Source organism: Spinacia oleracea, chromosome 5 (genome assembly GCF_020520425.1).
Source record: "Spinacia oleracea cultivar Varoflay chromosome 5, BTI_SOV_V1, whole genome shotgun sequence".
Lineage (NCBI taxonomy): Eukaryota > Viridiplantae > Streptophyta > Magnoliopsida > Caryophyllales > Amaranthaceae > Spinacia > Spinacia oleracea.
The window spans coordinates 3,788,736-3,814,075 of record NC_079491.1 but is presented as its reverse complement, the minus strand read 5'-3'; the positions used below and the strand labels follow the sequence as shown (position 1 = coordinate 3,814,075).

The following is a 25,340-nucleotide window of genomic DNA, read 5'->3' as shown; positions in this document are numbered from 1 at the left end:
GAAATGAACCGCCCCTTCCAAAACGGTATGGTCGTTGCCTAACATTAGACAAGGACAAATATTATAAGAGCTTTCAACATTTTCCACATAAACGATGTTGATTAAGTGTACAAGTAATTGCTTCCATTATTGTGAGCATGCTCTTTTGTATGCTATCATACAAACAGAAAATGATGTAAGCAACAAAGTCGAGTTTGCACGTAATACTACTACTTTCGTTCTATAATACATGCAACATTTCTTTTTGTACGTATAATAAGATAATATTTTTTTTTGTTTCATAATACATACAACTTTCTTTTTACACGTATTCCAACACGCTTCTTTGGACATTAATATCTCTAAATTAGAGATGATCAAGATGAGCCCTGCCCAAATTTAATACTCCGTATTTTTTTGACGGGTTTGGACAACATAAAACTACACTTTTTAGTTATAAATTTGGCCCAACCCAAAAATAGCCCGAAAAGCCTGCCATTTTAGGCTCAAATTAGCGGGTTTGGGTACAATGTTGTAGCTCAGATCTTGGCCCGGCCCGGCACAACGGACTGATTTGTATGCCTCAAACCGGCCCGAACCTGGCCCGACATTTGATCAAGTCTACTCTAAATGCATATAAGTAAAAAAAATATATAAAAAGTTGATATGTGAAATCCTCGCTATGATACAAATTTAACAAAAACGCACTTAACTATGTTTTTTCTTACATAATGGTGAAAAAAATATTGTCAAAAATAAATAATCAATAGTGCCCAAATATGAATTGATGCATGCAGAAAAGAGGTAGTCATCTTCGCAAAACTGCAAGCATGACCAATTGACCATGTCTCTGTTATGCTAAGATGGCAGACTTTAGACTCGTTCGATATCACTCGTGAGTTTTCAATTTTGTAATTTTGAAGTTAAACAAATAAAGTATGATTTAGGCAGAATCAAGAACTTGAAATTTGTCATAATTTAATAATCACAATGATTTTGAGGACTAGATGGGAGCTGCCAAAATTCCATGTTTAACTCATCCAAAACAAGTTCACACGAGTAAACATCTAATTTCCGTACTTACCTTGGTACAGATTCTACAGAAAATAACTACGGAATAAATTAACTACACAAGATAATCATATGATTATTGATCCTCATTCAAAATAGCTACAAAGGAAGATTTCCACAACATCATTCATTCGCTTTCAGAATCATTCCCCGAATCCACATTTACAGATTGCGGATTCTTGTAATCACCAATTTCTTCACTGTACCGTTTCTTGTCAGCGCGAGCTTGTGCTTCAAAGGGTTCTTTTTCCTCGGCTGCAACCAGTTTAGGATTGTGTTAGGTAATTCTCAATTACTTTCACAAAATATATTAGAATGTATTACTATTCAGTGGCGGAACCATAAATTTTTTATAGGGTAGGCCAAATAAAATTGATCAAAGTAATTGTAATTTTTTTTAAAACCTATTAATGAGTAACATAAGAAATATTCAAGTACGTAGTAGTATAGTATGAATACAGAAGATATTTCAGTTAAAATTTGGAAAATTTTCATATTTACCTACTTTTAAGTTTCAAGTTTTTGTATTTACCACCTTATAAAATGTAATTTCATATTTACCACCTCAATTTTATGAATTTTTTTGTATTTACCACTTTTTAACGGATTTCATCCCATTTTTGGTCCATATGAGCCTTCAACCAACTTCTTTAATTTCCCTCCACTTCCATTAGGTTTCCAATTAATGAAGTTAGTTAAATAGGGTTCACATGGACCGAAAGTTGGATGAAAACCATTAAGAGGTGGTGAATTTAAAACGTTTCATAAAATTAAGGTGGTAAGTATGAAAATACATTTTATAAGGTGGTAAATACAAAAAACTGAAACTTTAAAGGTGGTAAATATTATGCTATAGGAAGAAATAAACAAGAGGGAGTCAAGTAGAGAGCAAGGTCAAAAAATGAGGATAAGTGGAATTGAACCCTTGACCCACGCATTCAACCTAGACCCTTTAAACTATTGTACAGACCAACTGAGCTAGATTTTTTCATGCGTTTAGTTAAAGAACATTTAATACTAATATCTAACTTTTAACAATGGGGTAAAGACTTGGCATAGATAGCTCCCCCCCCCCTGGATCCGCCATTGTTACTATTTATAGAGCATCATACGATTCATACCTGACATTTTCCTCCATTTCTCTCCAAGAGCCTTCCCCATTTCTAAGAATGCAATCCCTGGATTTTCTTTCTTTGTGTTCTGCATTATACACCCAAAATATTAAAAATCAAGTACTCGGCAATGGAATATACTTCAATAAATATGAAACAATTGTATCTGTTGTCATCTTTACCTCCCGCTCAGCTTGAGAGAAGAATATAAAACCGGTTTTTGCCTTTTTAGGAGCATTTGGATCCTTTTTCCTCTTCGTTTTCCTCTTCTTCGATCCGTCTTCATCCCCGTCTCTAGATTTCTTCTTGCTTGAAGAAGGTTTTAATGATGCCGAGTCTTTCTTTTCTTTCTTAGCAGGCTTCTGTAACGACCCACCCACATTAAACTGAATCAGAAAAAACAGATATATTTCTCATGAAAATGGATGTTTTGGTCAACAGCTACATACCTCTTTCTCATCGCCACTAACACTACCATCTGAATGATCTTCTTCAGAGTCATCAGTAGGAGACCCTCCATCGTCCTTGTCTATAACAAAATCTTCATCCTGTTAAAAAAAGTCACAGCTATTTGATCAAACTTTTCCCGGCAAAGCTTAGGTACAACGAGAAGAAAAATAAATTGAAGGAAACAAGAAAAGACAGAAGGTTTTCAAAGCAAGATATTGATTTGAACTTTCATACCGTAAACTCCATAATATTTAAAGAGACGGGAGTGGTTTAATACCTCTTCATCACTTTCATCTTGTGCATCCCTGATTCTTCTCAAATGTGGGTCCACAACTTCATCATCACTACTTAGAGGTGCAATGGAGATTGAAGGTAGATTAGCACCTTCTCCGACATTCACGATTTTCAAGCCCTTAGCACTGCAAATAACCAGATTTAAGAGTGTCAGATTAAAATCAGGTGGGCGTTACTTTCAGTTGAAGCCAAAATGTGGAAGTTTGTTAAAAACCTGATGAAATCAAACAAGTTCTGGTATTCACTCCTCTGGATATTTCGGAAGAGATGTTCCTGATCTGTCTTCAGTTTTACAAGAAGATCAAAGTAATGCATATTGGACCCCGCAACAACGTGCCTTTGGAACTCCATAAAATCAATCTATATACAGGAGGAAGTCAATGTTGTTAGAAGATAGACAGCTAGTCCATATTAATATTTATCTTATAAATATGGCAGGATGACAATTAACAATTTCACAAAATAAATGAAGAGAACCTCCTCGTGAAGAATAAGGGTTGGAGGTTTGGGTAAGAAGAAGAAACTCTTTTCAAGTGGGTATAGAATTCCGTCTTCAGCTTTAAGTGATGCCTTGACAGCATAGCCATCTTGGCAGCTGCGGAATTTCCCAGGCCTGGTGACCTTGGCGCTAGATAAGGCACGCAATATGTTTGTAAACACATCATGAATGAGACCCTGAGTCATGGCGAAACCAACAATAAATTCTATATTACTCATAATGAAAAGCCAACGAAACGCAAATGACAATGGCAAAGATGATTCAAAAACTAATTTCACAATGCATTACCTTGTACGAAGATTCCAACTTATCCTTGTACTTGGTATTCAAGAGGTCTTCATTCATGGAAAGAGTGCTTTCAACAACATAGTCGGTCTCAAACTGGAAAAAGTTAAAAGTAAACAGACCATATATCAATCAAGGGAAGGCATGAAATTGTACAGAGAATGGAACTACAAATACCTGCATTACGATATGAGGGTACAACGTTTGCCCTTTACGAATTGGAGGATCAAGAGTGATAACAACAAATGTATGTGGTTGGTTTGACTGCAAGAACACAACGTAAGTTAAACAACCATCGCAATAGAAAAAAACTACCAATAAGTAAAACATTACACAATGAGTGCATAAGATTCCAATCAAAAGAAGCCAACGGAGGTTTCAAAAGCAAGGAACCTTGGGAAGACAGAATAGTCGAACAACGCTGCTATACTGGATTTTAAAATCATTAGCTTGTCCTTGGAGACGTAAGAATGAAAGATGCAGTTCAACGCTATACCGACCCCTGGATAAAGAGAGAGTCAGTAGCAGTTCATTTCATAATAAAAAAGTATGCAAAGACAAAAACAAACCAACAATTCATATCATTTCCTCATGAAAGAAAAGGTAGACTGGGTTGCACACACCTTGGAGTAAGAATAGCAATACCGTCGAATGTGACAACAGCTTCTTCTGCATCTACATCAGCCATAGACATGATCTTATCATGGAACACCTAAGAAGATAACAGGGAAAACGTTAAGATTCTATCTTCAAATGTCTTACAGACACGTCTGTCAGAAAGAATCTGAGAGTCAGAAAGGAACTCACTTGTGCTGAAGGGCGATTTTCATCACCAACAAACTGGGTGTTCGAATTCGGTATGTGGAAACTTATCTCCATAAGTGTATCTTTCTGCAAGATACAGTAAAAGGAAACTAAACAATGTTGCCTCAACCAACGTTACCAAAGGGACGAATAAAAGAATTAACAAATTGAAGTCACTCTAATGCATGGTAAAAGAACTACCTCATTGGCAACAGCTGCATCATCCAAATGGAACTCCAATATAGCATCAGTTTTTCCTTGCATCTGTGTTTGTGAGACATCAGTTAAAGATAGCTCAAATGCTTGTTTTGAGCCATCGAGAAAAGTCAACATATTCCCTGAGAAGAGCATAAGATATCAATAAGCTTACCATAACACAAGACACAACTCAGTCCAGATAGATCAAGGAACATAATTTTGTTGACAAAGAATCTTAAAAAAGACAAGAAATACACATGTGCTTGACCAAAATCAAGGTTAACACTCTATCAGTATTTATGTAAGTCATCTATAGGCTAAAAATCAATACCTATCAGTTTTAGGCTAACATTAAAAAAGACAAGAAATACACATATGTGCTTGACCAAAATCAAGGTCAACACTCTATCAGTATTTATGTAAGTCATCTATAGGCTAAAAATTAATACCTATCAGTTTTAGGCTAACATCCAATCTAGGGTGCCTCAAATGAACTCAGCTAATCAGCAGGCAGGCAAGATTTCCAAAGATAAGGCTTTTAAATATGAAAAGATGAAAGAATGGCTGCTCAGTCTGCTATTATCTATCGAAGATTTGAAGCTACTTAGAAATGGCTATTCAATAACATATCTACACGGAGCTTCAAAGTCTGAACACCAAGCTCTAGAGGATAAGGGGTCGTTCTTCACTGGAAATTGCAGTTCCTGTGAAGTTGAAAAAATCTATTGCCTGTAGGAAGTAGGACTTCCTGTGGGAAGTTATATACTAGTGGCTGAATTTTTGGGGAGTTTAGGCTAGCAACTTCCTCCATTCCGAGTCAAGAGTGTAACTCCCTGTATGTTGTTAACCATAAACGTGTCTGCAATTTTCCACCTTTTTACAACCAAACGACCGCTAACTAGTGTTGTCCAATTGTCAAACGGATATTCTCATAAAAGATTCAATCTCAAACTTTTTCTGTTTGTCCCCTTCAATTCCAGTAGGTTTGACCCAGTCATCTCCAAATCCCAACCCTTTAAAAACTAAAAATGCAGCACCTAGTAGTGTTCAGATTTTGCCAATATATGCATTCCTCTACAATTGAATCAGTACTTAAAGTTTACAAGGTGCAAAGCAGTCCTGTCTCTCAACTTTACTAAGTACAATGTACCTAGAAAAATTAATTGTGAATCTGGATGTACTCAAAGCTGGACCTCTCAATGGTGTTTCACCTAGCTTTCAGGAAATCATATTTGATGGCAGAAAAGTGTCTATCTGCTGACTAAAATAGCAGGCTCCTCCAATAGACAAAACACCTAACCCACCAGCACCCCAAAAAGAGAGAAAGACTATTGGCGTCAACAGTAATTAGCACCTGGGCTGAAATGGATAAAAAAAAAGAATGCAGAGCCAGAAAGGGGACATTAAATAAGAAGATAAAGAAGAAAGCATGTTACCATTGAAGTCAACTTCTCCCCAATTATGCCCACTGACTGACACTTGTCTCTCTTCTGGGGTTATTCCAAAGCTGCTTCGGAAGAAAGTGGTCAGAGTGGCAACATCCTATTAAACCAGAAGAATTAATCAGCTTCCAAGAAGCTTTCCCTCAAAAGATCTTAAACAGTAATAGAACGACTAGACATTCATATGACTTTCAAGCATTTGCAACAAAGGAACCACTGCAATGTACTAAGTATTCACTCAAAGAAAATTTAAAGGCAGAGAATAGCATAAGCAATCAACAGTCGAGACTAAAGAGAGTAGATGTACACTTTAAAAACATCCAAATATCTACCAATAGGGCATAGATACCCAGAAGATTTAAGGGTTCTCGCTCTCTCGGTCTTTATACTGAAAATGTGAACTTGATCATGCAGAAGAATATAAACATCAGCCACAGGACTAATCACTAGCAGCATTCCCAGGCTCATAAAACCATGTATCTAATGTTGTTTAACTCGCAGTTCCATATGAGGCGATGACAAAAGGCAATATACTAGCAAAATCCAAATCAGCCAACCCCTATTTAAAACTTCTGAATTTCTGTTAAAGCTGACATTTCCTCTCAGATAAATTTATCAATTGTAAATAAATAAAAATTCACTAGATTAAAATAGATCAATCAATTATTTGCATTTCTTATTGACATGAAATGGCATGCAGCTTTTGTGTATCTATACTTGACCGTGAATTGAAAATCCTCTGTTAATGCAGTGAAAAGCTATACTCTCTGACACCTCTATGCTGCCCTTGGCAGGAGCTTCCACATCATTAGATGTTGATACTTAGTACACAAAAGAACATCCAACATAAAGAATCTTAGAAATTACAAGTACATATTTGTCTACAGTTTTATATCCAATAAATGCAGTAAAAGTCAGTTTACAGAGGGAAATCCAAGGACCTATCCTAAAACCAAGCCAAAATACCCTATGAATCCAATCTAATACAATTAGGGTCTATGAAGCCCGGGTACGCCTGGGAAGTACTGTTGGTACGGGAAACGGTACGGGTACGGGACGGGTACGCCCAGGAAACGTCCCCAGGCCGAACCCAAAATGTGGGTACGCGGGTTGAATTTGGGTACGGCTGGGTACGCGGTGGGTACGGTTTGGGTACGTTTTTGGAAATAAACCACGAACCCAACAGCTATTACTGAAGTTTTAAGACCCAAATTCAAATTTTAGGGTTTTATTTTCCAAATACCCCACTTTCTCTCTCACCTCTCTTGGAAGCCTTACTCACCCGTCGTTTCGCGGCCCGCCGGTTGTGCCCTCGCCGCCGTTCTTCTTCCTCGCCACCACCGGTCCGGCCGTTCGTAGCAAGTTAGCATCTGAGCACTTGAGCAGAGAGCAGCAGCGCTGCAGGGAGGCCAGCAACTCAACTAGCCAGCGAACTCCGGTCGAATCGTCGTTTGCAGAGCCGCCGCCGCCGGCCCGCCGCCAACCGAATCACCTCGCCCCTCGCCGATTGAAGGAACCAGCAAGTCAGAAGACCTAACTCCTCGCCATTTCTTCTTCTTGATCTCTTCTTTTTACCTTTTGTTTTAAATAAAAGTACCACTCACCACTTATAATAAATCAAAAAAAAAAAAGGTGGAAAGTGGTACCACGTCACGTGGCCACTGATTTTTTTTTACAAAACTCAACTATTTGCTTTCTACCCCTTATTTATTACTCCGTACTCCTTTGAAACAGTTAGGTAATAGATAGTTATATACTACTCGGTAATATATAATTTAAACATAGTATTATATTTAATTTAAGGTAATATATATATATATATATATATATATATATATATATTACCTTAAATTATATATATATTACCTTAAATTATATATATGTATTTTTTTTTGCCGAATCCAAACCGTACCCGTTTTTAGATATTTTGGTTTTGCCGTTTTCCGTCCCCATACCCGTTTCCGTATCAGTGCTACCTAGATTAGAGTATAGTTCTTGATTTTTTTTTTCCATATTCTGCTTTCGCTTTGCTCATGTTAACATATGAGGTAAACTCAAAACTGCAGATTAGGTTGGACTTGCATAGGCAAGAAAAAAGAAACAAGACAATACTAACATTAAACACATTCAAAATGACTTTATCAGATGTAGACAAATGAAATAAAGAATGTGCAGGAGAAAAGCAACACACCGTATCCCGGAAACCTATAAACTTATAGTACAATCCATCTTTGCTTCGAACTCCAAGTTGAGTGGACCTTTGCACCTTCATCCAGAATAACACAGAGATATTACTCTTATCAACTTCAACAGCTTTTCCACCTCCCTGCTTTTTCCACAGGATCCCGCCTGAATTGATTCTCATCTGCCCTGGCTTCTGCATAACACACGCACAGGACAAAAAAGGGATCAGCATTAACTAATTACAATAACAAACCAAAGACAGAATAAATACAGACATAAAATTCAGTAATTACCTATAAATATTCTACATGCTCTAAACACCAACAAACTGGTAGCAGGGAGAAGTGAAAGGAAGGAAGGGTGTGGGGGGGGGGGGGGGGGGGGAGGGGGGGTCATCTTTAGCCTGGTCAGGCTAGAGAAATACAAAACAGGAAAGAAAGCGGAAACGTTGTAGAAGTGCTTCTTCACTAATCCTACTTTGTGTTCCAGCAAGCTAATCTTCTGAATTTCCCCTTCCTTTCTTACTCCATATTCGCTAAAACAAAAGCAACCTCCCACACACATTTCAATATAATCTACTCTCAACTTCATTTACTTACTCACTAGTTGTCTAATCTACCAATATAAAGTTACTTGTAAATCCCAGATACCATATGACAACCAATAGCTTCTTAATCGAAGTGATAGAGCACAAAATATTGTACAATATTATGCACTCAGTCACTTAGTAACAGGCCCTTAAAGACGAAATGAAGAGAGAATATTTTTTTCTTTTCTATTTTCCCTTTCGTTCTCTCTCCAGCAAGCCCTCTAGTATTTACTTTCTATAATAGCATCCAATATCTGTATCAGCTATTCCCGTGCAAGTTCGATATACACCTCTGAAAACTACCTTCTTGGGTATTCAAGTAAGTTCTACAAATTATAACTAGCAGTGAAAACAGGAATCCTATTGTTCAAGCGAATAAATCCGAAACCACAAAATTCGAACTTCTACAGCTAGATGGTGCGAAATTAGGGTTCAATTACTAGGGTTTGAAATTGCAATTTGCAAAGTCAGATCAACTGGACAAGAAGGTATAATTCGTCCCATTTCTCATAATACTTCCGGTTTCAATTTATCAAACCCTAATTTCACGCAGACAAAAACCCTAACCCCTATAAAACATTAAATTATCAGTAAGCTTTAAAAAAATTACATCTTTGCTACCAATATTAATCTCAGGAAGAGAAATAAGAGATGAGCATATGTTATAAGCAAACCCTAGAAAAGAAATCGCAGAAATTTCGAGCTTTTGCATGAAAAATTAGGGTTAGAAGGGGGCAAATGAAACGAAAACCACTGAGCTAAAAGAAATTGAGAGAAAGAGGCAGCAAATGAAGAGAGAAACTAACCGTGCCGCCACGACCGCCGAGGGAGATGCTGTTGAAGAGGTGGTCCGCCATTGTTACGCTTTGGCGAGGTTTTCAGAGTGAGAGAGAGTGTCGAAACACTCGAGTTTGGGGAGAGAGAAAATGGATGAAATGAAGGAAAGGGGGGAGGTTATATAAGTCTCGAAGGGGGAGAAGAATGGCGCGAATTTGCCGATCTTTACGGTCTATCGTATGATGGGCTATTCTCCCTACTTTTTTCATTACGGTCCAAAGCCCACATATAACCCATCCACAAATAATAATAATAATAATAATAATAATAATAATAATAATAATAATAATAAAATAAAGAAGTAAGGGTCTGTTTGATATCATTTATTTTTTTCTGTTTTTTAAAATTTTCAAAAAAGTATAAAAATCAGTGGGTTCGTTCGTTATCACTGTAAGTTTTTAGTTTTCACAAATTCTTATTTACAATGGGTGTACAATAAATATTGTACACCAAAGTAAAAGTTAACTCAAATTGCTTAAAAGTTAAGCTAATATATGTAAAAGTTATGTATTTTTTAGTGATAAATTTTTTAATTTTAGTAAAACTTATTTCTTTAAAATGACAAATAATGTATAAAATTAATCATTTAACCCTTTAAAATGTTTATCTATCAACTTTTTTATTACTAATATAAAAGTTAATCAAAACTAGGTTAAAGTTACAAAAATTGGGTAAAAGTTATCTTGGTGTACAATAAATTTATTGTACACCTAGTGCGCACAAGACCTTTTGTTTAGTTTTTGGTTCTTTGGTCTTGTAAGTTATACTTGATCCGTTTTTTAATACAAGCAACGTTTGATTATTTTACACTATTCACAATTCTAATTTGACTATTATTGCTTTGTTGGTGATTTATATGTAAGATAAAAACGTAATCATGTGGGATCTTGTTACATACGTCTCAATTTGTATTTTCAAAAATTTACTTTTATAATTTTTGCTTAAAGAGAGTTAAAGATATTAATTATCAAAGTTGTGAATAGACATGCGTGAAAATTACCAACGTTAAGAGTATTAAAAAGTGGATGAAATATGATTAATAATGAATCATGAACTAAAAAATAATCATACTTAAAGTAATCATGTTAATTTGGGAAAATGACAACAAAAAACTGAAAACATCTTTTTGTGATTTTCATATTTTGTAAAAAAACATAAAACGAAAATAAAAACTGAAAGTAGTTTTCAAGTTCATGATTCAATCTAATCATATGACTTCAAGAATCATAAAACAAAAAACTGAAAACTGACAATGATATTGAGCGACTAATCTACTTCGTCTCAATACGCCAGTCTTTCTCTCAAGACGAAAACCTATTAATTTGGTTTTTTATAATTGATCAAAAGAATTATATATTTTTGTTTTGACAAGTGATCAGAAGAGTTATGATGTCTTAATTAATTTATCATGTACTATATCCTCATAGTATTCAAAAAATTTCGAGGAAGTATGAGTCGAGAGTCTGACTTGTCCATGTTGGACGCTAACATGTTGTATTAGTACAAACTTATTACTATGTTATTGGTATACATTTGTATGTTATTGGCATTACCAATACACAACTAATCACTACCAATAAGTGTTTTGCTTTATTGGTACTAGCAAAATCTTTATTGGTAGTAAATCACTACCAATAGCAAACTAATTCATACAAATAAAGCGTGTTAGCGTCATAATTGGACAAACATGGTTCTCGATTTAGCCAACCTCAGTTATCCTCTCTTCTTGTTTCTCCTTAAGCTTGTCAGAATCTTCAGCCGGGTACAAGATGGGGATGCTCCGGATTGTTTCCCCGTGAGTAAATGCAAAATCTTTATTAGTAGTCATCACTATCAATAATAAACTAATTTGTACCAATAAAGTAGGTTAGAATTCATCAGCCGGAAACATAGCTGTGATTATACAAATAACAATTCCTGACATTATTTCTGAGTTCTGTACAGTCTACTTGTGTTACATCCTGATTTAGACTTGGCTTCTGATATTCAACAGATGCACAGAGGTTACATACATATGAATAATATGATTACATGAATAAGAGATCATTTACACATTAAACTACACGGTGTTTCTGGGCGAAGGAATTCCCCTGCTCACAAAAGCCATCTTATTCTTCCTGTAAATGTGCAGAGCTTTATATTCAGCAATCAGTGTATAGATATTCAACATCAATATTTCAATTTAGGTTCCGTTTGTTTTAACGGAAAACATTTTCAAAGGAAAATGATTTTCAAGGGAAAAACATCAAGGGAAAAACAAGGGAAAGTAGTTTTCCTTTGTTTGTTTCCTTACAAGAAAAATTATAAAATAAATAAGAACATGGAAGTGGGAATTAGAGGAGAGAAAAGGAAATGTAAAGGATTAGAGTGGAAAATGTGGCATTCCTTCTTTTAAAAGGGAATTTTTTTGTTTTAACGGAAAACATTTTCAAAGGAAAATGATTTTCAAGGGAACATAGTTTTCTTTTGTTTGTTTCCTTCCAAGAAAAATTATATAATAAAAAAAAAAGGTGGAAGTGGGAATTAGAGGAGAGAAAAGGAAATGTAAGGGATTAGGCTATTAGAGTGGAAAATGTGGGATTCCTCATTTTCAAAGGGAAAATTGGTTTTTCTTTAGAGAAAGTTGGTTTTCTACCTTGGGAAATTGTTTTCCACCCTTAACAAGACAAACAAAGGAAAATGGGAAAATCATTTTCCAGAAGAGTGATTTCCGTCAAAACAAACAGAGCGTTAATCACAATTACATTATGCAATTATATCATTAAGTCTTTATATTTAAACACAAAAGCATGATCAGTAGGAAGATGACACACCTTCACAGTGAAGAGAATGCTACCATCTGAAACTTGCTGCCCAGAAGCTACTTGAAGCCCGTGAATAAAACCAGAGGAAGGAGCCTTTACAACATGCTGGAACAAGAAGCACAGCATTTTAAGACGACAAAGTACAAAAAATTTCAGGGCAGTTACTCAAAGTTATAGAAAAACTAGATTAGGTCCTATGCACGCACGAATATTATAAAATTATAATTTGACCAGCTTTTTATAAAATATTTGAGCAACAAAGAATTGTTCGAAAATAAAGTACTCCGTAGTATGGAGTGCAAAAGATTTTGACAGATTTTCAAAAGATTAATAAAGTTTTAGTCAAATATATAAAAGATTATTGAAAGAAATAAATGAAAAAAAAGGAAAAAAGTTTTGGCGGGAAAATATTTCACCAGAAGTGACACGTGTCATTTCTGGTGTCTGTTTTAGTATAATGTAATAGATAGATGTACGTGGCACAGACCTCCATTTTCATTGCTTCCATGACTAAAACTGGTTGCCCTGCTTCTACTTTCTCTCCATTATTCTTGAGTACCTTGACCACCAAACCAGCCATTGGCGCCGTTACAGAACCTGGGGAGTGAGATGCCATATCAGCCCTCTCGGGTCTATGTTCAGTTTCATCTTCTCCAGACGATTCAAGTCCAACTTTTTGCCGAAAGTGATGATATTGTAGGCCATTCCAAATGTATATGTGCTTGCTTTTATCCTGCCAAATAAACCATAAAAACATTCATAAACACTGAAGTCCCTAGCTGAAAACAAGGAATTGGACAAGCAATGAGCCAATGACTTAAGGCGTTCGACTTATTTTGACTTATTTCAGACAAAATAAGTTCAGATAAGTACAGTTCAGAAAAAATAAGTTTTTTTCAGACATTTTCACACACAAATAAGTTTATTTAGACAAAATAAGTTTATTTAAGATAAAATAAGTTCAGATAATATAAGTTCAGACAAAATAAGTCGAATAGAATGGAACCTTAACGAAAATCAAATGCATGCATTGCATATACTGATATAGGCTACCTAGTGACCTTGACGGTTCTTTTGGGGAGTAAATCAATATTCAGGGATATTAACTTGCATGGGGGAAATTCTGTTTGCAAGGAAATAGAGAGTTCCACTTTCACATTCAGTAGCTCTTTATCATCACAAGAGATTATATGGGAAAAATTACGACAAATAAATTAGCACCAAAAGATTACTGGCAGTTTTAGCAGACGAAGCAGGAACAACTTTTTTAACAATCCCAGGATAGTAGCATACCTTTCAAAACAATCCAGGCTTAATAGCACACCTAAAATCTTACATCAAGGTTGTTAGCATACAAGATAATAATAGGCTTATAGGCATATGACTGGTTTCAGTTTCAGTACACGGATATAACAGATTTCGGTACATCATGTTTCAGTTAAGAGGAAGCTGGGCGGGAAATGCTTTCAGAAAGACTAGTACAGCAGCAAAAGTATACTGTTCCTTCTTTCTGTAGTGTAGTAAATTCATGAGGCAAAGATACACACCTTAGTATAGACAGCTAAAGTTATAAGCGCACTTAATCCTTGTGCTTCAACCCTGAAATCTTTATCACCTAGCTGCACAACCTTAACTTCCATACCAGGGGACCCACATTCTCCAGCCTGTGAAATTAAACCGAATTTGAGTTATGCCAATCAACAGATTCATAAACTAAGCCTGAGGAATGATATATGAGAAAATCACACGAAAGGTCTAAAAGATGACCATGCAAGAGTATTAAGTACAGGTACCTCAACAAGATAGCTCCCATTTTGCTGATATGTAAGAACCAACTTCAAGGGCACTGTACCGGTAGTACCATAGTCATTCTCCCACTCGAATTCAATATCACGCTTTGCACAATAGTTGACTCTAAATGGAGGGTCGGAATACCAGATTGAAAGCGGGCTTCTTTCTCCTGTCAAATTGTCGTTACAAGTTCAGTGCGTGCGTCAAAGGCGTTGCTTGTGCAATGATAACATACATCAGCTATATGCTTACCCTGACAGATTCCCTTCGCCGTGTTAATGTCCATTTTGCAAAGACATGCAGCAGCAAGCATTGCACTACGTGTCGCAGATTTGCATGCTTCCTCTGCCAGCTCCATATTACTTGAATCAGCAAATAACACATCTTTATGATGCTCAATAAAATGGGTTTCAACTTGCCCATTCTCAAAAGCCGAGTGGTTGGCCAATTTAAGTAGAAAATTTATGTTAGTCGGCAGACCAGCAACCTGCATCAACAAAAAAAAGTAATTGAATAATACTCCATAACTGAGAGCAGAATGCAAAAGAAAGATGCTACAAACAAACATCAAATAGTAATAACGATGAACTTAATTACAGGTTAGAGGACACAAAATTGTGGTGAGCATGACAGATCCAGAGGTCCTTTATGGGAGAGGTGAGAAGACGTGTGCCATGGGCATTAACTTTGACCAGACAAGACTGCATGTTCGTTTGAAATAAGAAAGCAACCGAAATTAGTCCCAACATACATTAAGAGTCATTACGATTTCAGACAACGCAAGTATACCAGCTTTTACTGTTCAGCACCCCTCTAAAATGAAAACTTCACAGCAAAAAAAGCCAAAAGTATGAGAACCTTCCAAAGATATTCTATTCATAATTTCATACTATTAGGCCATTGCACAGACATGCTACCAAAGAAATAAATCCCTTGAGAGTTAAGTTGTAAAACGCGTAAAAAGGAAGTGTTAGATCCATGCCTGAAATTTGGATAGGCAATCCTTCAATTTAACTAATGCTGTAGCACGATTTTCTCCCCAAACAACAAGCTTCGCAATCATGGGATCGTAATGCATACTAACAGCGTCTCCTTGTTCAACTCCCGTCTCAACACGAACTGTTCAAAGAAAATGATTTCAGTATTTGACATGGAAGTATGATCAACAAGAGTGGCATTTGGAGATAAACAAGTAATAAATTGCAACGCATAACGGAGAAACTCTTTAACAATACTGAAAAGCTTGCTAGATTAGATAAGCATCACATGTTTACACCATTACTTGAGAAACTAAGTTAAAACTCGATAGATTACACAAGCGTCATATATCTACACCATTAATATAAAAACTAAGTTGTTCTCCAATATTGAAATCAATCATTTTGATAGATGGGGGAAACTGAATGTGTTTGGTGCAACAATTAACATGAGATACACAGAGTAGGAGACAGCAAAATAAATACATCTGACATATCACCTGTAAGCCCCTAAATTGTGACAAAAAAAAAGTGCACTATTATAATTGTGCATATACAGAGTAAGAGAGGTGCAGAACCTGTTTCTGATTCTGGAACAGGTCGATAGTGATGAAGAACCCCAGTAGCTGGGAGAAATCCTTTTTGGACATTTTCGGCATATATACGGGCTTCAAATGCATGACCTATCACCAAGTAGAGATATCGTAAACTTCATAAACTGCAGACTTAACAAACAAGCAGAAAGATCTACACTCTACAGAACAAACTTCTGGTGTGCCATGTGTGACCATGCTTGAAAAAATATTAAACCCACACTAACTACCATTGGCCAAACAACACAGTGATATTTAGTTCTTCAAAAAAGTTGTTTTAAAGAAGTAGTCAACCACTATTGCTTTATAGAATTCAAAATATAAATATTGAAGCATTAAAATCAGCACCAAGCAGTACCTAAAGCCTCAAACACAGTCAATGACAAAATCTATGAAGCATCCTACCGGTCAGCACATCTTCTTGCACGTCATCATGATCAATCTATATCAACTCAATTATCTACATATTGTAATGGTCTCAGAAAGACCAAAATTGCAATTCAAGTGTGTTTTAAATTTATTTTTGGTGCTATTTCAAATGTCTATATCTTTAGTACAAGAACATCATTATCCTAATATTCCCATTTTACATATTTTAACTTTACTTTTATCCAAGAAATTATTAGTTCTAAATCCCAGTATTAAGAGCAGTCAGGCAATATGAAGGGCAGAATGAAAGCATCAGCTCAGAAATTCTGCAAGACACCTTTGAAGAGTTCTTGTTTAAGTGTGGAAATTCTCACCTGATAATGGAACCTCTGATTGCGTAACAGGAAGAGGCTCACCATTAGCAACCCGAATCTGCCATTCTACAAGATCTTGACCAACGACCATCTCGGTCACAGGGTGCTCAACCTGCAAAATTTTGTGCACGCCACTTGTTAGGAGTCCACTTCACAAAAGCGTAGAGATGTAGACATACACCAACAAAGTGAACCAATTGTAGCACCTGCAACCGCGTGTTCATCTCCATGAAGTAAAATTGATCTGAGAGAGTATCCACAATGAATTCAACAGTTCCAGCACTGTAATAGCCGACTGCCTTTCACCACAAAACATGCTATATCAGCGGACCAGGTTGAACACTAGGAAAAAAGCTGACTGAGGATTAGAGGACCAAGTGGAAAAATGATGCTTCGGAATTGAGAGAAGTATGCTAATTATCAATAAAAAGTTGCTAAAACCAGCAGTCCAGTCCAAACTAAACAAAACCACATAAATTTGAGCTTGTGCAAAGAGGTCAAGTTCCAAGCTAAAGGGGGGAAAAGAACGTTCACAGCAACAATTTTCACATCTCAACCCATCAGTATTCTCAGCTCAACTGCTAAGGAAGCAACCACGATATATATTGTAGGGGCCCTGCACTTCATTTATAGGAAATTGAATGCAAATGTGACAAAGCACCCCCCTCCCCTCTCCAATCCTAAGAAAGTAAAAGAGAGAAACAGAGGCTTAATCTGACAAAATAGAACAGAACATAAAAGAACTAAAGAATACCCATGAAAAGGAGATAAACACAAAGTGAAGCTCTGAATATTACATTGTAATTTTCACATAGCAGGATGCATACAGAACTGAAAAAAATGGTCGTACAAGTTACGACACCTATGATTCTATGAAGTTGGAAAGCAAATCCCCAATTGGCAATGCTTTTCAATTAGGATCAGCTAAATGTTTCTCAGGTAACAGAACTACAAAAGGCACACAGAACATAAATCAAGAAATACTGAAATAGATTTTAGCCAATCACATTTATTGTAAATGGTGGACACCTCCTCACAATATAAGGAGACAGGTAGTTGAAATGATTCCATATTTCTGAACATGGAAATACTATGGTCAATTTTATTTTATTCACAGACATCATTCTGCAGAACCTTTGGACCAATTAGAGATCCATACAAAGAAAAAGGTATACAAATAATACTATCAAGCCAGTGCCAAAGCACATTCTGAAGAATACCTTGGCTGCAGAAACAGCAGCTTGACCCACTTGGGAGCGAAAATCATTACTAACATTGGGCTGCAATGATGGAACATCAGTTAAAACGTATTCCAAACTACAATCTTGAAGTTGTACATAAAATAGAGAGGCATTACAGCTGGGGCTTCTTCAATTATTTTCTGGTGTCTTCTTTGTACACTGCAATCCCTCTCATATAGATATATAACATTGCCATGTTTGTCGCCAAAAATCTACAAAGCAGATAGATGAAAGAAAGTAAGAAAACCTACTTAATAAGTTTAGAACTTTAGCCATATTAATAAAGACGGACCCGTCTTTCACTTCACAGAGTTAGATGAATGTAAGTTTTATGTATGTAAGTTTTATGTCTGGCGTCATTACAATTAAAAAAGAGGATAATTTTCAAGCGCAACAAAAAGCCAATAGTTATGTACAAAAGTTAAGAAAAGGGGAGGGGTACCTGCACTTCTATATGCCTAGGCCGAATGATATATTTCTCAAGCAAAATTGTGTCTACTCCAAAAGAGGCAGCCGCCTCCCTTCTTGCACCCAAGAATGCTTCAGCAAATTCATCCGGGTTTTGCACAATCCTCATGCCCTAAAAAACAAAACAGATGAGACATATGGAAATTTGCAAGACATGGAGAATCTCAAGTACATATAGGAAAGGTTCATTCTTGGAAACAATCACTCAAGTTAGCACTTCACAAATTTTGTTATGCTCTTCTCTTTAGAAAGATGCTGAAGTGTAGGTGTTCAACCAGTACTTCACCAAGCACTCAAAAAACTGCCATTGCCAATAAGAACAGGTATAAACCAATGGTGAAAAAAGAAAATCATGGTCACTCCTAATTTAATATCAAAATTTCTTGGTTACATAGCTGGTTCAATAAGCTAAAAGCACAAGAACAAAAGAATAGAAACAATATAATTTCTTTCTGCTTTAACATGTTTCCTATAATCACAGTTGGAATCGGACGTTAAATAGTATGTAACAGTACTTAAAATCTTGCCCTAGCCCAGAGTCTCCTACAAAGTGTTTATTGTGGTTCCAATTTGAAGAAGCTAGGACGCAAAACATAGTGGTATTTGCTATTTAGCTGCACTTTAAGGGTCTACCAAATTAGAATACCGTTGTGAGACTCAAAACTAGTCCCAGCAAGCGCAACAAACGATGACCCAATTATAACAATAGTCAACACAATAAAATGGCACACCTTTCCTCCACCTCCATGTGTTGGCTTTATTAGAATAGGATAGCCAATCTTTTCAGCTTCAGATTTCATTAGGTCAATATCTTGATCAATACCATGATATCCAGGCACCAGAGGAACACCTGCTTCACCCATTATCCTCTTTGATGCACTGTGAACCAAATGAAGGTTAGCTTAATTAGATATTATTATAGTCTTCAACTAACACATGCAGGTAGAGCAAGCTACAACAAAATGGTACACGTTGACAATTTTTAGAGCCTCATTAGGGCCAAGCAATCAAAAGATATGTGAACCACTTAAAATTCAATACAATATGATGAGGCATTGCTTGTTTTACCTTTTGTCACCCATATCCCGTATTGCAGATGCTGGAGGACCTATAAATGAGAGACCCTCGTCTTCGCATTTCTGGGCAAACTCCGCATTTTCAGACAAAAAACCATAACCAGGGTGGATTGCCTGCATGAAAAATTCCAGACAGAAATGTCAAGTATCAACTACTATGTACAATATTAACAATACTACAATAGTACTAACTGAAAGACTAATCAGCTCCTGTAGCAGTAACATCAGCCACCATCAATATATACATCAAGATCACCTAACTTTTATTCAATACAAATTGTACATATCATTGTCATATCCTATCAGGAACATTTGCACATATAAACACTGAAAGGTATCCCCTCTTCGAAAGTCTCATTTTCTTGTAGGTTACTCCCATTTAAATAAAATTTCAGCCATTGTTTTCAGAACTGCAGATAGTTCCGAATGCCTAAGAGTTCATCATACTACATCCATCTACAAGAATGTTATTGAAATTGTAGACAATTCCCAATACAATTTCTTAAAATATTACTTGTAAAGTTATAAAACAAGAGGATAGAGTGGTAAGTAATTGTACATAACGCCTACTAATAATATTCTAACCCTTCATTACAAATCTAATCATCCAATGCAAACTCCAAAACCTAGTATACTGCTAGGTTTTCCTCTCTTTTAACCTTTACGAAACTTCAACTATAACAAACACTTTGAGATGGAAGGAGAAGCAGCATTGATGATCATAGGTGTTTACTCCTCAGTCCCTCCGGCCTCCATCCCTAAGGCTTCATTTGGTTCAATATTAGTAATGAAAGGGAAGGGATGAGAAAAGAAAGGAAGAAAATAATAGAGAAAGTAAAGGAAATAAAATATATTTTCCCATGTTTGATATGATGAAAGGAAATGATAGGAATCTCATGTTTGGTACAACATTAGTAAAGGAAAGGAAGAGAAAGGAAGGTAAAACGTGGGTTTAGGATTTAATATTTTATTTGACAGATTTTATTTTCTCCTTCCTTCCAAATTCCTCCAATCTTGGAAGGAAAGGAAAGTGAAAATTTATAAAGGAGTTGTCCTTCCAATTCCCTTCATTTCCTTCCACTTCCCATATAATTTTTGGAACCAAACACGAGAAACGTTATTTTTCCTTTCATTTATTTTCTTTTCCTTCCAATTCCTCCCAACCAAATAAGGCCTAAAATGTAAGCCATATTCCTAACTTTTATCAAGTAAAAGTAATAGACCAAAACATATTATAGTAAGTTTAACTTTGAACTTTCTCATACTATTCTGATGCCCTTAACTACGAAATCCTAAAGATAATCCACCTAGCAACATGGTAGAGAACTACGGCGTAAAAATTTAGAAAGTGAAAAATAGTTATGGTATTGTCGTCTTCCTAAAACAAACCATCATCCAGCAAACTTAAAATAAATGTAAAAAACACGGCTTTTTAAATGCATAAGGCGCATGAGGATTTCTTAACGTCAAGTGGTTTGTGTCCATTTGGACACGAGTCACACACCTCACCCAATACAACTACTTTTAATACCAACACATAATATGTCAGGATCGATAACGCAAATGCCTCTATTGGTACTCCACTACTCCTTAGCAGTGTATTGATACGACACTAGTCTTACTAAATCACACATTGATTAGTGTTATGGAAGGTCGAAGTATACCAGATTACCAGTTACAAAAAAAAAAAAAAAAAAAAAAAAACTCGTTTTTTCATTAAAATTTTAGAATAACCCAACTGGTTCTTCTTACAACAACAACAAGCTCAAAAAAAAACACATTTTTTCTAGCACATAGTGCTGATTAAAATTTTAGAATAACCTAACTGGTTCTTCTTACAACAACAACAAGCTCAAATTCAAATTCAGCAAGCTGCAAACAATTATGGAGTAATATCAATTACATGACAATGCTAATTGTAATAGATAATCAATTGGCCGTCTTCCTCACATTAGTCACATATCATCCAACTACAAACCAAAAACATTAATTAAATTACAAAAAAAAAACCATAAAAATTCAGCAAAATAAAAAAAATCACCTGAGCACCAGTCATCCTAGCAGCTTCAATAATTGAATTCGCTTGCAAATAACTCAATTTCGCCGGTGGAGGACCAATACGAACAGCTTCATCAGCAAATTTGACATGCAAACTATCCCGATCAGCGTCGCTGTAAACTGCAACAGTTCGAACCCCTAATTTCTTCGCAGTCCGCATTATTCTACACGCAATTTCTCCCCTGTTAGCCACCAATATCTTCTCAATCATCGGCTTCTTCCCGGCGCCGGAGCTTTCCGAGGATGAGAATTGTCGAATGAGAGAAAATTGCGCGAGTATGTGGCGGTTTTGGTGGTGGAGTTTACGGCGGAGTAGGAAAGTTAGAGTTGCCATTGTTGATTTTGCTGCCGGAAATTGTTGGAAATGGAGATTTTTAAAGAAATTATTGATTAATTAATTTAAAAGGAGGTTAAACTAGTTTGAAAAAGGGAGCGGATAATCACTGACGTTCATGATTTGGTTGATGGATGATGATGAAGTGTTGGCATTGACGAGTGAGTCATCAATCATCGATCATCAGTTCATTGTCAACTTCTTCTTCGTCTTCTTTTTTCTTTTTCTTTTTTTCCCCTTTTTTGTGCAATCGCTAACTGCTGTACCCGGGTACAGCCAGCTCTGGCTGTACCCAAAAAACGACACGCTCATATTGTTTGTTCATTCTTGTCGACTGTTTGTTCTTTTTTATTGTACTGTTTGTTCATTCTTATTGTACTGTTTGTTCTTTCTTGTTGTACTGTTTGTTCTTTCATGTTGTTTTTTAAATTCATCATCAAATTTTCATAATTGTCGTATTTTTTGTTCTTTCTTCTGGAATTTTATGTTCTTTTTTATATTGTTTGTTCTTTCTTGTTTATTTGTTTGTTTATAATAATAATGTTCATAATTAAACTCTTCATTAATCTTTTATTCTTTCTTTTTGTATTGTTTGTTCTTTGAATTTTATGTTCTTTTATATATTGTTTGTTCTTTCTTGTTTATTTGTTTGTTTATAATAATCATATGGTTAATGTTCATAATTAAACTCTTCATTAATCTTTTACTCTTTCTTCTTGTATTGTTTGTTCTTTCTTGTTGTACTGTTTGTTCTTTCTTGTTGTTTTTTAAATTCATTCATCAAACTTATTGTTGTATTGTTTGTTCTTTCATGTTGGCTTTAAAATTCATCATAAAATTGTTCATAATTGTTGTATTGTTTGTTCTTTTTTCTGGAATTTTATGTTCTTTTTTATATTGTTTGTTCTTTTTTGTTGAATTATTTGTTTTTTCTTGTTTATTTGTTTGTTCACAATAAATATATGGTTAATGTTCATAATGAAAATTTTCACTTCATTGGTCTTTTATGTTTTTACAAGCGCCTATATTGTTTATTTCCAAATAAATAAATAAATGTTCATTTTCAAAATAGTAAATGTTCATTCCAAATAAATAAATAAATGTTCAATTCCGAAATAGTAAATGTTCATTTCCGAAATAGTAAATGTTCATTTTTGTAGTTTATTTCTAAATAAATAAATGTTCATTTCCAAAATAGTAAATGTTCATTCCAAATAAATAAATAAATGTTCATTTCCGAAATAGTAAATGTTCATTTTTGTACCAGTATTTTTTCTTTCTTGTTGTATTGTTTGTTCTTTCATGTTGACTTTAAAATTCATCATAAAATTGTTCATAATTTTAGTATTGGCTGTTCTTTTTTCTGGAATATTATGTTCTTTTTTATATTGTTTGTTCTTTTTTGTTGAATTATTTGTCCTTTCTTGTTTATTTGTTTGTTCATAATAAATATATGGTTAATGTTCATAATGAAATTGTTCACTTCATTGGTCTTTTATGTTTTTACAAGCGTCTATATTGTTTATTTCCCAATAAATAAATAAATAAATGTTCATTTCCAAAATAGTAAATGTTCATTCCAAATAAATAAATAAATGTTCATTTCCGAAATAGTAAATGTTCATTTTTGTAGTTTATTTCCAAATAAATAAATAAATGTTCATTTCCAAAATAGTAAATGTTCATTCCAAATAAATAAATAAATGTTCATTTTCGAAATATTAAATGTTCATTTTTGTACCAGTATATTAATGTTCATTTTAAACAACACAAAACGACATCGTTTTGGATGGGGGTACAGCCAGCTTTAGCTGTACCCGGGTATAGCCAAAAATTTGCGTTTTTTGTGTGTGTTGGTTTAATTTGGGCTTCATGACGGCCCAATATGGGAAGTTGGGCTTTGTATAGTTTGATTCATTTGTCTACTCTTCTCATATAGTTGGGCCAAGTACAAATGAATTGTCATCTCAAATTCTCAATGTCATTCGGGTATCCGACCCATGCTCACCTCTTTATTCATAACTATGTATAATGTATTGAGGTCCCTATTCCCTGCCTAATTAATTCCATGAATGTCTACGTGGTCACACGAGGGAGGCTACATCGCTGGTAACCAGCGGCACAATTACTCCATACCCGGGGTAAAATGGTAATTTCATCTCATGAGTTGAAAAGTCAAACAAAGTACTACATATGAGCAAAAATGACAGTAATTAGTACAACAATGACAGTATTTTAATACAACAATGACAGTATTTGTGCAAACGATGACAAAACTTATATAACACTTGTATACATACTTTTACCCATTCATTTAATATGCAACACTTTTATCCATTCAGTTAAATGGTCTCTTTACTTTTTATATTTCATTACAGTTGTATACATAATTTCCTTTTTTGGGTGATTGTGACAGTATTTTAATACAACAATGACAGTATATATACAACAATGACAATATTTATATTAGAAATGACAGTATATAACAAGTTCACAACACTTTTACACATTTATTTGAAGGTGGGTCATGTTTCCAATTTTTTTTATTTTTTAAAGTGGGTATGGGGTGCTTATTTCGCTGGTTACCAGCGATGTAGACAACCTCGTGGTCACACACCTATCATCAAACAATTGGCACATACCTAAAAAATCATACCATTAAGAGCATCTTCAATGGTAAGCTAATTTGATAATTAACTTCTTATGCCACATAAGATTTCAAGCTATTTCATTGTCTAGCTAATTTTTGCTCCAATGGCTAGCAACTAGCTTGTTATTTAAATTGGTCCCATTTGGCCCACTTGTCAATTAATTAATTGGCAACATTTGGTAGCTAGTTGTCAAGCAAATTAGCTTGTTTAAGCTAATTTGCTTGGCCAAGCTAATTTATTATTTTCACTCCAATTGTCTAGCTATTAGCTTGAAGCTTTTATAAATTTCAAGCTAGTCCCTAGCTACAACCATTGGAGATGCTCTAATTACACCTGATTGATTAATGAATTGCAGACGATACAACAAGCGAAAGAAGTGGTAAGGTCCGTTCACCTCAACTTTAAGGTCTTCGGGAAATATAAGTTTTACGGCGACTTTTGTGTAAGACCGCCTTACCGGAAAGATCACTTTGGTTGCTTAACTAATTTGTTCAATTTCTTAACTAATTGGTTACATTACATAATTAATTGATTCAATTGCTTAACTAATTAATTCATTTGCTTAACTAATTGGTTTCAGTGCTTAACTAATTAGTTCAAGTGCTTAACTAATTGGCTCCATTGCTTAACTTATATGATATCAAGGTGGTCTTTTGTGTAAGACCGCCTTATAAAAAAATTTGTATTTAAGTAAAAATGTACCCATAGTATTCTTTTTATTCCATAATGATGTTCCAATTTCTACTTTTCACGTTTGTCAATGCGTATTTTGTATTAATTATATCTCTAATTATACATTAGCAAAAATTATACTAATAGTTATTATTAAAGTACTTATTGAGACTAATAATACAAGACCT

General features: G+C 35.1%; 2 protein-coding genes across 2 annotated transcripts; both read right to left on the bottom strand.

Annotated features, from left to right (window-relative positions):
- Window positions 1-989: 989 nt before the first annotated feature.
- On the bottom strand, window positions 990-9,876 carry LOC110783307 (FACT complex subunit SSRP1). Its single transcript, XM_056828743.1, has 16 exons — window positions 9,714-9,876; window positions 8,326-8,511; window positions 6,129-6,234; window positions 4,696-4,832; window positions 4,498-4,581; window positions 4,314-4,402; window positions 4,084-4,192; window positions 3,868-3,954; window positions 3,694-3,786; window positions 3,384-3,581; window positions 3,121-3,266; window positions 2,890-3,031; window positions 2,612-2,710; window positions 2,345-2,524; window positions 2,172-2,250; window positions 990-1,305 (listed from the first exon to the last, which is right to left on the bottom strand). The coding sequence occupies exons 1-16, from the start codon at window positions 9,762-9,764 to the stop codon at window positions 1,178-1,180; spliced, it is 1,914 nt and encodes a 637-aa protein (XP_056684721.1). The 5' UTR covers window positions 9,765-9,876; the 3' UTR covers window positions 990-1,177.
- A 1,699-nt stretch (window positions 9,877-11,575) lies between these two features.
- LOC110783317 (methylcrotonoyl-CoA carboxylase subunit alpha, mitochondrial) lies at window positions 11,576-22,055 on the bottom strand. The gene is made up of 16 exons (XM_021987646.2): window positions 21,479-22,055; window positions 19,430-19,551; window positions 19,093-19,240; window positions 18,336-18,473; window positions 18,010-18,105; window positions 17,873-17,932; window positions 16,859-16,951; window positions 16,653-16,764; window positions 15,895-15,999; window positions 15,322-15,458; window positions 14,592-14,826; window positions 14,342-14,508; window positions 14,096-14,212; window positions 13,036-13,281; window positions 12,558-12,653; window positions 11,576-11,861 (listed from the first exon to the last, which is right to left on the bottom strand). The coding sequence occupies exons 1-16, from the start codon at window positions 21,827-21,829 to the stop codon at window positions 11,853-11,855; spliced, it is 2,232 nt and encodes a 743-aa protein (XP_021843338.1). The 5' UTR covers window positions 21,830-22,055; the 3' UTR covers window positions 11,576-11,852.
- Window positions 22,056-25,340: the final 3,285 nt, after the last annotated feature.